Genomic DNA, 12,588 nt, shown 5'->3' with positions numbered 1-12,588 from the left:
CGAAAACCAAGAGTACATCTATCTTTAAAAGACAAGTAAATATAAAACGAAAGTTACAAGTAAACATGGTGAGAAAGCCTTTACTGGGGTTTGTTTGCAGCTGCTGCGGGTCCTTCTTGCACAGATGGTGGTTAGTTCCATTAACCCATTGCGTTCCATATACTGTTATAATGTGTTGAAACGTCTTCTAAATCAAGGCAATACATATTTGAGTGTAAGATGCCATTAATGAAAAAATTATTTTTTATTATAGAGTGTATTATCTGCTGAAAAACTATTGCACCCTGATCACGAGGGTATTGATTTTAATTTTAGCCACGTCCCATCTCCCTGTTACTTTTTTTTTGGGTGCAAGAAGAGGTGTTTTAATATGCAATGAAAAAATTGTTTGGAGAAGGGACACATGGGTGGAGATTGCAAAAGTCCTCATTGTTACAGTAATTGTGTAAGAGAAGATCATCTCTCCCACACTTGCACCCTGTGGACTGTTTTGGAAAGTAAGGCACCCAGCAATGTGGGAATGGCATGAATCCAACCACGTGCCACTGAGGAGCAAAGGAACGCAGACATGAATGACAGAGATGATTGAAAAGCGGATGTCGGGGAATAAACAGCCCATAATTTCAGTAACCTCCCTAAAAAAACATTACAGTATGTCCAGTTACTTAGAAAAGGAAAAGAAAAAGATCACACCAAAGAGGAAGTAGAAGAGAACAAAGGAGGATGGGCAAAAGAAAGCCATGGTGGCATTTACATTTATTTATTTAGCAGACTCTTTTCTCCAAAGTGACTTCCAATGAACTCTATGTAGTGTTATGAGCCCACACACCTTATTCACCATGGTGACTTACACTGCTAGACACACTACTTACACTGGGTCACTCATCCATACATCAGTGGAACAAACTCTCTCTGTCACTCAATCACAATGGGTGAACCTGAACAGCATGTCTTTGGACTGTGGGAGGAAACCGGAGCAGCCAGAGGAAACCCACTCAGACGTGGGGAGAACATGCAAACTCCACACAGACTGAGCGGGAATCGAACCCATGTCCTCTCGCACCACCCAGGCGCTGTACCGCCATTGGCCGTGGCAGAGGAAATTCAATCTGTGGGAAAAAAAAAATCAAGGAAAACTGGGAGCAATAATCTTTTCCTTTAGATATTATAGGTAATGTTGAGTGCTCAGAAGCAGCTTTATTCCCCTTCCTGTCACTGAACAACTCACACTATTCAGAATTGCAGGCCTACATCAAAGATCAAGTTCCATATATCTCAACATGTTGAACATTTCAGAAGGGGGTACACTTGTACTCAAGTGTTGTGAATGTCCAACTTAGGAAGGTGTACCACACCACTATGTTGCTCCCAGTGATTCTGCCAGGGGTTGTGGACCCTGTGACCCAGATCAGGACAAGTGGTCAATGAACGTGGATGGAATTTGCTGCAATTTCACTTCCGACCACTAGGGGCAGCAAAAAGCCCTCTGAATAGGTACATATTCAAGCTTTCGGGGGGGGCAAGAGGAGGAGCAAGCATCTCATGGAGCAATACAGTGTATTTTTTTTATTATTTATTTATTATATCCAGAAACTACCCAGTGGAAAAAAATTGGCATGTTTCTATTATTATCCAAACAGCACAGTACTGTGTGACCACCTTCGTTCCACTGGTTTCCACCAGCTAGTTTCTGGTGTTGGTGAGTGTTGGTGATTAATAAGAATTCAGACCAACAGTTCAAGGCTTTATTGATTCTGAAGGAAATTTTACAGGGTTACAGCAGCATACAGACAGCACAGCAGTGACAAGAGTGTGCAGACAGGCAGTACATTTGGAAAGAAAAGCTGCGCCGTGAAATCAGCCAGACCAGTCCGAAAAACTCGCCAGAAACACAATATATGTCCCGTGCTGCTCCGTCTGAAGACTTGCTAAATTGTCTTCTCTTATATTACTCTTTAAATTAAGCCTTTGTTAAAGGTGACTTACTGTAATTGGCAAGAAACTGTACAACAATCTCTTTATGGCTATTTATTTTTCCGTAGTAACTCTGAGTTAGAACCTTCACTTAAGGGTACCAAAACAAGGGTTCAAACCACTGACCTTCAGACTACAAGGTACTGACCTGATCACCACACACTTACATACTTCTGTAGTTCATCAAAAATAAAACTGTAATTTATACATTTTTTTAAACAGTAACATTTGAAGTGCATTTGTACAGTATTATAATTTGCTTTCACAATATTATTTATATAATTCTAAAAACGAACACATATTTCTTGGGTTTCTGAGATACTGTTTACAACGTGCCATGGGAATGGTCAGATTTCCATTACTTTCCACATTTACCTAAAAATAAAACTGAAATGTTTTCTTATGTCAAGTTCTTAAAATATTGCATAATACTCATAATATACCTTTGTCAATAGCTGGTCATCAAGACAAAAAGTAGAGTAAAAGTTGCATATTCATTACTTATACTGGCATTAATGCTAAAGTAACCTATGCAACAAAAGCTCCTAATTATACATTACAATTAATACCCAAATTAGGATAAAGGTAAAGAGGAAAACAAAATATGAGCGCATGAACCGTCATGCCGATAGTAGAGCCGCAAAATAAAAAGCTGAGTTTGCTGTGTGTTACCAGCCTGTGACTTACCACATCACCACTGGAACAATGTTTACACAAGACCGGAATTCCCTCTGCAGTGTAAATTACAGATCAAAATAATGATACATCGCTTACTTCTTTAATGAATTTCTACCTGCAAGAAAATGTATTGTTACTGCATGAAATTTAAAATGATTATGCAGGTTCCTGTGGTGCTGCATCTGTTAAAATAATAGAATAAGAATATTCCATTATGGAATACATCAATATGTGACGAATGCATTTATGTTTCAAATACGCCATCCCATCAAGCGCGTCTTTCTAGCGGAGACCTGCATAGATCCGTATCGTATATAAAAATAAGAATCTATTCAGTTGTCTCTCAGCTCTCCCTGTCTTACGTAGTTTGACAGATGCAGAAAAGCACAAGAAAAAAAAGGTAAAGACAGGAGGAGATATAACATAAACTTAAAATGTCCATCCAGGTGTTCTCGGTACAAATATTAACATGTTAATTGTACAAAAAGGAGACAAATCAAAGTCAAAATGTTAAATACTAGGTTGCTCGGGACAATAAATAAGAGAAATGAATATGAGGTAATGCACATCTCCACATGCCTTTCTCGGCAGCCGCTCCTTCATCTTTGTATGGCTTCCGCCCTCTTCCGTTCACCCTCCTCAGTGTTTCAGAGAGTGAGAGTAAAGGAAAGACACAGGCTATTCTGCTGACTCCGATCAACGGAGGAAAAGAGGAACGCAGTCCGACTCGCAGAAATGAAGCCAAGGGATACAACGGGTGAACTTTGCGGGGGAACCCGAAGAGCGGCGAGGCGTGACGACCGAGAAGGAGAGAGGCAGGAAAGAGAAGCTTGAGGGTTCGCACGTCACACTTCTGGTTTTCCTTCTTGTCTGTCTGTTGGTCTGCCAAGCTCTTGTTTGCATCCTCTGGAGGACAGCTCAATAGAAGAAATACACTAATGGAGAGCAGGATAAAGAAACAAAAGGAAAGGAACACTAAGTAGAGAATAATTCACACATAAAAATAACCTGTGAATAACACAATACCATAATATAAATTTTATTCATTGACATGCGGTTGAATTCAAGCTCCTGAGATACTCTGATGAATGTGGGCTTATTGATTTATTCCTCTTTTTGTCACCGCTGCCATTCTGTAGGAGTGTGACTCAAGGAAAGCAAATTGGACTCACTATGAAAGGAATTTTGGATTCAAATAGAAAATGTCCTTCACTAGCAGTTTCGGTGGTCCGCTTCTTTTTAAATTCTCATCACTGCTACTATAACAACTTCTATCTATCTATCTATCTATCAAGCCCCTTAACCTGGTGAGGGTCATTGTGGAAACACCCCAGCCAGGTCAGACCATGGTTCCCTCTTTACAAAGATAGTCTGAAACGCCACCTATACAATCTTCCAGTGTTCCTTGGGTGACCCAAAGGTATCAAGGCTCTCCCCCCACTGCAATGTACTTGGATGGACCTGAAAAGGCAACATCAAGATAACACTCTCGCTAGATGGCTAAGCCTCCTTTCTAATTGGCTGAAAAAGATACAGCAAGAGCTGAAAAATCCTCCGCAGGAGGAGAGGAGTACTTAATGGGGAGACATTGCAGCAGTTCCAGCGTTACAACCTGAGGAAGGTGTATAAGAGTCTGGAGAAGATCACGAGCTACAAACATTCCATGAAGGAGTTCAGTGAGAGGACTCTGGATTGAGACAATGAGCTGATGAGCTGAACCTAACCTTCCTTTGTTCCTCTCCAAAACACCTACTATCAACACAGACCTCCCCTCCACCACCTCTTCTGCAGGCTCACAAACGCACACATGGATGCCCACCATGTCCCTGCCATCCCATTGCTGCTCCTGATGGTAACATTGGGATGTCTCTTGTCTAACCATCACTGAGGACTTCAGGAGGCTAAAGGGCATTGACTAGCTTTTGTTTTAAGCACATATTGACAAGCAAGTTTCACACACACACACACACACACACTGGCTGAGCCTGTTTGTCCCAAGCAGGGTCACAGCAAACCGAAGCCTAGCCTGGTAATGCAGGGTGTAGGGCTGGAGGGGGAGGAGACACACCCAGGACGGGACGCCAGTCCATGGCAAGGCACCCCAAGCAGGACTCAAACCCCAGACCCACTAGAGAGCAGGACCAAGCCAAACTCGTTGCACCACCGCACCCCCCTTACAAGCAAGTTTCAGATTGTATTAAAAGACAAAATAGAAGTACAGCCAGGCATACTATTATAGCACAAGCACACGAGGCAACACACACAAGGTGTACAGGCGCATCAACATCAGTGTGAGTGTACATCCCTCGAGAAATGTGTGCATCCATCTGTGATGGATAACTCTTGGTGAAATTCTGCAGAACAGAAATCAAATCCTTTTTAAAGTTTTATTGTGCCCCATCACTGAGATTCCAAAGAACCTCAAATTGTCTGGGAAAAAAAAAGATCAACTCAAAAAATTCTTTAAATATGGAGACCACCACCCCTGTCTATGTGTAACTCAGTACTTTGCCAGCCCTCTACATAATATCAAAGAAGTATCTTAGTAAAGACAACCCAACAAAATCTAGTGCTTCCACGGTTTTTGAATAAATCTCATCCACTTCTGGAGCTCTGCAGCTGCAGGATTGTCTCACTGCTGCTGCAACTTCAACCTGTGACATAAACTTTGTTCCCTAAGAAGGTTGTTTCACTGCCTTCTGAAAGGATGGCCTGGTTACTGAGATTCCTTGAAGTCCTCTTCTTTACAGTTAGCACAGGCTACTAAGAAAAGCTTGAGCACTTTGTGCTTTCCCCTCTTGCATCACCAGATAGTTTGCTAAGACCATTTTGAGTATGTCTGAAAATCACTTTCAATAGCCTAACTGAAATCCTCCCACATCTGTGTTTCTGCTACCTTTGTACCTTGTCAGCACATTTCTGCCAAATCTGGAGTTCTCAGTGCAAGTAATGCACAGTAGGCGACCTCCTTTAGCCTGACAGCTTCTTTAATAGTAACACATTCATCTTCTACAGTCATGACAGACACTGTCCATCTTACACCCACATCTCCAGGCAGCAGCCTCCATAATAGTAGTCTTGAACAGAGTCCATTGGGACACCATCTCCCTTCCCTCCAAATACAGCAGAAGCTTTTCTGGATGTATGACATATGATGACTCCCTCGTGGCAATCTGTTGACAGCTCAGAACCCCCTTCCACCAAGGGTCTGGACCATCAGGTCAGCCAACACAACTACAAAGTCTAGCACTAACCCTAGACCCATGGTTTGCAGGTACCAAGAACTTTTTTTGTCTACTTTCCGCTCAAATATGGTGCTTATGATGGCTGATTAGTGATGTGCACTGAGTCCAGTAGCATTTTATGGGTTAAGGTCTGACAATCCATTTTTTTCCTGATTAAATCTCTCCAGTTTTTGCATCAGTGCCCACGAGTGCACTGAAACCTCCCAGGAAGACAGCAAAGTCTGACGGTGATACCACCGCTGCATCCTCGGTTTCTAGAAAGGTTTACTAAGTCTCCATACCAATCAACATGCACAAATGCCAGTGTTTTCCCTCATGTGGTCTGCAGCTACATCAAGGTTATTTTCTCATTTAGTGGGATAAACTCCACCTGAGCTCCACCTGATCTGTCCCATCTCCATCTACCCGCATACTTCACCTTCTAGACTATGAGTTCATAAAGCTGCTCTTCTTAGTTTTCTTGAGCTCTGCGTGGTCAGGCTCAGTGGGTTACCCAACCACCAGGTGCTCTCTTGTAAACTCCAAGCCCAGTCCTAGTTTCATCAGTGGGTCCCAGTAACCACAGTCCAGATCAGAGATACATGAATTTCTATTCTCAACTTTCACAGGAGTCTCTGACTGGAATGAGAATTTTGTTGTGATCCTTTATTTTTACCAGTTTTCCAAAGGTGACCTTACAATTACACAATACTTCAGACAACATAGCTCTCCAGATCCCTGGGGTAATTAATGCTTTCACCACAGCAAGATCGCAATCCATAGAGGGAACAATACAAAATGCGAGCATACAGAATGCAGGTCCCCTAGCCAGCAAAAAAGGAATTAGTACAGTACTTGGAGAAAATACTTACAGAAAAGGATTCCAACCAAGATGATACCTATGACTGCCATCATAATCATCATCTATAAAGGAGGAAAAATTCAAATGTGTTATTGTTTTCTGTAAGTACATTTAAGTTTTATAATGATAATTAGCACAATTCAGTATTTTTGTTTCATATTTTGTAGGAATTAATGATGTGTTTTCTTTATGTGAAACTTGTATCAGTCAACTGCACTTCTGGTCTTGTGGTCCATATACACTTTGCATTTTCACGAAACATGAGTCGAAAGGGGATTATAGCAAAGATTGTGTATATATTGACATTTCTCAGATCTATAAAATGGACACAGAAAAACGCTTTTTGTGTTCAAAAATACATTTAACACTTTCTCAGTGTATACAGACTTTTGAGGTTAAAGAACTTGAAACTGATGACATATATAGGAGGGTACAGATGTACAGAAATGGAAAGAAGGAGACTGTGAAAGACAAAATGAGTCCGACAGGAAAAAAGAAAACAAAGAGGTGGGAGATGGTACAATTCGAGAGAGAGCGTGTATTTGATGACTTGCTTCACGGATCACATCCGGATTCTAAACTTTTTCAGCTGTAACCCAGACTGCGATTTCTCCGGGAAACCTGAACGGACAACATTCCTTCAGCCATCTGTGTTGATATTATGTGTCTTATAATTCCACAGAGAATGAGAAAGGTGCAGGCTGCTCCACAGAAGAATTAATGTACATGACTGTAACATAAGAGGGGAGAGGTTAAAATTTCACTGAAGTTAAATAACAAAAGATTGATGAACATGCATGCAAAAAAAGCACACGTATTTTTCGTATAAATAACAACACACTGGTCAGATGACAAACACTAGCAGATATTCGAACTATAGTTATAAGGGTTGCCAATTACAGTCATTAATAACTGGTATGAATTTGTTATTTAGCGCACACTTCTATCCAAAGTGCCATACAATGCACCCATTTGTTTCTGGCAGATATTTTCACATATATTTTATTTAAGCAAGTCAGGTTAAATATTTTTTGCAAAAGCTCTACAAAAGGACCCTTTCAGAAATATAATCCCAGCAACCTGTGTTCTCATATGAAAAATTACCTGCTCTTTATTTACTGTTGTGTGTTTTAAATTGATTATTGAAGATAAGCATGATGTTTAGGTGATACATGTTGTTCATCTGAAAGCTTGGTTAATTTAAATATGCATATGATCATGCAATGCATTTTCTGGGCAACTGCTCACAAACCTTGCAGTTCTTCCACCAGTACTTGTTCTTAAGCTTGGCAGCACTGCTCTCAAACTGGGAGGCTCCTGCTTGCAGGGCATCAGCTCGGTCATCCAACATCGACAGCTTCTGGTCCCTCTCCAGAACCTTTTCCACGTTCACGCGGATGATGTCCACTACCTGAGGTGGGAGCAAAACTCATATTTCACAAAGAAATTCACCGGTTTTCCTAGAGTGCAGCAACCACGTCTGACTGGACCTGGGATCAAACAGAGCAGGATCCTGATTTATGACAAGGTTCCGTTCCAACAACCCTGCTGTTAAATCGACTTTGTCCTAACTCAAAAATCCCCTTAAATTAGAAATCTTAAGGAAATAGAAACAATTTAAATGTAAGAATGTTACATTGTACAATTGGCTTTGTTGTATTTTATCACACATTATTCATGTTAAAATAACAGTTAATAATAAGCAAATCCATCCGCATCCACACATTTTCAGAACCGCTTGTCCCTTACAGGGTCACGGGGAACCGGAGCCTACCCGGCAACACAGGGCGTAAGGGGACACACCCAGGATGGGACACCAGTCTATCACAAGGCACCCCAAGCAGGACTCGAACCCCAGACCCACCCGAGAGCAGGACTGCGGTCCAACCCACTGCGCCACCGCACCCCACCCATCCGCATCCATTCAATTTAAATAACCGAATGTCCTGGGCAGGGTCGTGGTGATATGGAGCATATCCAGAGAGCACGGGACACAAAGCAAAGTGGGGGTACACCCTGGATGAGACACTAGAACAATAAGTACTGTTTCAGATGTTTGCCAAGATTGGCATTTGGACTGCAAACATCTCATCACCAGTCAGGATGACATCATCAGTGCTTAATGCATGCGCTGCTGGTTTGAATGATGTCACCTCGACTGGTGATGAAACGTTTGCAGTCCAAATGCCAAGCTCGGCGAACACCCGAACATCTGAGCCAACATCCTGAGCTACGAACACCACCAATGTTCTCTACCATGTAAGTATTGTTTTGTAACTCCATTGTCACGATCCACTATTTTCACTTTCATTTCTAAAAGTATTGTCATCTGCTCTTGCAAGCAATTTTAAATGAAAAGTAATCCGAAGAGAATCAGAAAGTTTTGTAAAGAAAACACAACCACTCCTGGACACCCAAACACTGAGCGATGCCCAAACAATATTAAGTATGGGTGTGCTGCGGCTATGCAGTCAGCTGGTGTTATCATTAGACATTCCAGCCAAACACTGAGAGTCAAAAATAACATAAAAAAGTTAACTGGAGGACCATCACAAGCCTAAGTGGTCGTAAGTTGCATGTGTCGTAATTTGTGGACTACGTGTAGCTATGGGTGGGCGGTAAATTGATATATTTTCTGAGGTTCTGATTTTGTTCTTGCACTCCTCGTCTTCCACAGGCAGGTTCTTTCGAACCCTTAGCCCAAATTAACTTTGGTCCATCGTCATCCCACCCTCTTCTTGCATTCACCTCTTCCACTTCCACTTGTGTCTGCTGCAGTCTACGATTACTGGTGAGGTTTGGGGGTGGAGCCGGCGCACCTCCTTCTCCCTCTGCAGCTGCAGAGGCCCCTGGAGTTCCTTCTGGAGCAGTTTCATCAGGGGCGGGAGCAGACCTGGAAAAAAGGGTCACAGAAACAACAGTGGTGCACGAAAAGACACATCCTTAGCAGGGCAAAGTAAAAAATGTGATTCTCTCTTTGAGTCTCTGTGCTCAGTAAACACAAACAACATTTTTGCACCAAAAATATACAGTACAGATCAGCACAGTTAGGCTTTTTATTCCCGTACCTAAGAAATTGCAGGTATAAAGAACAATGTTGTTATGAAAAACGAAAAAAAAAACGATTGATGATGGTAAAAAGATATAAGTACACAATTCGTGAGAAGGTTCAAACATCGCTGATATGCACTGAGAGTGAATATTAACAGAAATGCACAATTATGCTGGAAATAGCCTTATTTTTAAAAATCGACATTACAGTTATTTGCGCAGCTGCCTGGGTATCTAAGACAAGGAAAAAATAACTACGACGCAGGAACAACGAGACACGAAATACTGATCAGTATGTTAATAATTAATATACGCGTACAGGAAATGAAGAAAGTAAAAAAATACTCACATGGTGGCTGCAGAACGAGCGGCTCACTTGCGGAGAAAGACCGCGGATGACGGAGGGACGTGAGGCTACGAAAAACGGGCTGCACTGTGAGTGAGAGAGAGAGAGCGATTAGAAAATACAAAAAAAGAGAATAAACAGCTTTGGTGGAATCCACTCTGCACTGACACGATGAGAGCAAAAGGGTCGATTACCGCGCGTTCGCCAGCAGCGCGCACGATGCGCACCGCCTAGTGCTGAGACAACGGAAACTGTGGCGCGGGGCGGCGCGCGAGCGAGTGCCGCAGTATCGAAGGAGCCCGCAGTGCCGGACACTCAGCGCTTTTTTGGCGACACCGCAGCCACGCGCACACGACACGAACCCCTCGACGATAAGTTCGACTGAAGAACGTAAGGAGGAGAAGAAAGGGGGAAAAAAAATGGGAAATGAAAATCATTACATAATGCCCAATGCAAAAAAGTTAAATGCGGGGCCGGGGATGAGTTGGTGAGAAACGAAAAGAGTGAAAAAACTGATAAACTCGCACAGTTTCTCTGTGAAATATTATTAGATATTTAATATCTAATAATATAATATCATATTGTAATATGATATATAATATCATATTACAGTATCATCTTGTATCCCCTCCACTTCAGTACCAGATCATGCGCGCGCTCGATGATGGGGCAGTGAAGCGCAGGGATTTTAAAAAGATGAGGAATTAAAAAGACGCACCCGGCGTTGCAGCTCAACCTCTGTGAGTTGGCGCAGAAGGCGGTGGAAAGTGTGTGATTAAAAACTGTGCATTCATTCATCAATCCCGCTTTTCATTTTTTGTGTGCTTATTGGCATGATGATGCAATGGCTAAACAATTATATTCACAGTATTATTTCTTAAGGAAAAGTAATAATAATACCTAAAAAAAACGCGCAGCGCCGTGGGTTTGGATGGGGCAAAGAAGGATGCAGAGGCAGCGTTCACCTGGAGCGATTTATTTGAACACCACCGGCACCGGGGAAATAATGCTCTCGGTCCGAAGACCCCGTTTCCTCCAGGATCTGCGCCTTCACCCAGCCTTCCCACCCAGTTTAGTGCCCCCAGGTTCTCTCCTCTTTCTCTCCCTTGGCAGATGCAACCACCCCCTTATTCCCTGTACGTCAACAAACACCAACCAATTACAGTAAACACACACACACACATTTTCAGAACCGCTTGTCCCTTATGGGGTCACGGGGAACCAGAGCCTACCCGGCAACACAGGGCGTAAGGCCGGAGGGGGAGGGGACACACCCAGGACGGGACGCCAGTCCGTCGCAAGGCACCCCAAGCGGGACTTGAACCCCAGACCCACTGGAGAGCAGGACTGTGGTCCAACCCACTGCGCCACCGCACCCCTCTTTACAGTAAACACATTTCCCCCTAAAACACAGTAAGTAACACAGGTTGTTACAATACAGTACAAAACCACATAAATAACAATAAAATGCCTAATAGGCAAATACCTCAACTAGTAACAGTAACAAAACGTTTATGTGTGGGTGTGTGTGAGTGTGTGAAGTCACCCCCACTCCCTCTTCTTAATGGAAATGTGCCATCAGTGTCATACACTCGCTCCAGTCCCATAATAACTAAGGTACCAGGTCATTGTCTCCTGGATTTTGCAACCATTTTTATTTTTTATTTGAGATTAATTTTTCATAGATTTATTTCACTCGCAGTGGCGCAGCGGGTTTGACCGGGTCCTGCTCTCTGGTGGGTCTGGGGTTCAAGTCCTGCTTGGGGTGCCTTATGATGGACTGGCGTCCCGTCCTGGGTGTGTCCCGTCCTCCTTCAGCCCAGTGCCCTGTGTTGCCAGGTTAGGCTCCGGCTTGCTGTGACCCTGCTCAGGACAAGTGGTTTCAGACAATGAGTGTGGAGTGTGTGTGTGTGTGTTATTTCACTCGCAATAGCTTCCGTTCATTGCGCATGATCTCCAGACCTCACTGAACTTCAGTTGGATTTTTTTTATGTATGCCTATCTACATTATTAACATGGGTGTGTGGATGACCTGTGTAAAATAAGGAACTGAAGTGGTATAAATAAGTAGTATACTTGCATAGTACACTATACTTTTTTCAAATGGAGTGACACTGAAATCCAAAATAAAATCAGAGCATCTGTGTGGTGTGCTGTGGGTCTCCCATGATGAGTTGCTACCATAAATGTTCAAGGGGCAACTATCAGAGGGAGCTGTGGGGTCTTTGCTGACCTCTGTATTGTTTAGTCCATGTCAAAGGTTTGGCTGGAATGTCTGGGGATTCAGGTGGATACTGTCAAAACATGCTGTGAAATCTGACTGTGCATGTCTTTGACCCCTTTGTGTTGGCAGATGTCATGAGACACATCCTGGGGAAGTTAGCCGACATGTGTAAGGACCAGAGGAGAGAGAAATTTTTTCTCGAAATGCATCAGGCTACAAGCTTACTTGA

General features: G+C 42.8%; 1 protein-coding gene across 2 annotated transcripts; it reads right to left on the bottom strand.

Moving 5' to 3' along the window:
* Positions 1 to 1,750: 1,750 nt before the first annotated feature.
* Positions 1,751 to 10,497, bottom strand: LOC108940966 (vesicle-associated membrane protein 1-like). Of its 2 annotated transcripts, none has more exons than XM_018763374.2 (6): positions 10,330 to 10,497; positions 10,139 to 10,222; positions 9,487 to 9,631; positions 7,991 to 8,149; positions 6,749 to 6,800; positions 1,751 to 3,587 (listed from the first exon to the last, which is right to left on the bottom strand). In XM_018763374.2, coding segments are annotated over exons 2-6 (375 nt in total). In that variant the 5' UTR covers positions 10,141 to 10,222; positions 10,330 to 10,497; the 3' UTR covers positions 1,751 to 3,570. The 2 variants fall into 2 exon arrangements, 1 of the variants encoding a protein (XP_018618890.1); XR_001966598.2 differs by having other exon boundaries at positions 3,551 to 3,587; positions 6,749 to 7,468.
* Positions 10,498 to 12,588: the final 2,091 nt, after the last annotated feature.

Source organism: Scleropages formosus, chromosome 11, assembly GCF_900964775.1.
Source record: "Scleropages formosus chromosome 11, fSclFor1.1, whole genome shotgun sequence".
NCBI classification, from domain to species: domain Eukaryota; kingdom Metazoa; phylum Chordata; class Actinopteri; order Osteoglossiformes; family Osteoglossidae; genus Scleropages; species Scleropages formosus.
Note: the sequence above shows the minus strand (reverse complement) of the source record. Positions and strands in the feature narration are given on the sequence as shown.

What these genes read in the sequence shown, in the direction of transcription:
- LOC108940966 (XM_018763374.2), bottom strand. An exon ending in CACAAGTGGAAGTGGAAGAG is followed by an intron (nt 8,150 to 9,486) that starts GTGAATGCAAGA and finishes CTCCCACCTCAG; the next exon opens with GTAGTGGACATCATCCGCGT. An exon ending in ACTGGTGGAAGAACTGCAAG is followed by an intron (nt 6,801 to 7,990) that starts GTTTGTGAGCAG and finishes CCTCCTTTATAG; the next exon opens with ATGATGATTATGATGGCAGT.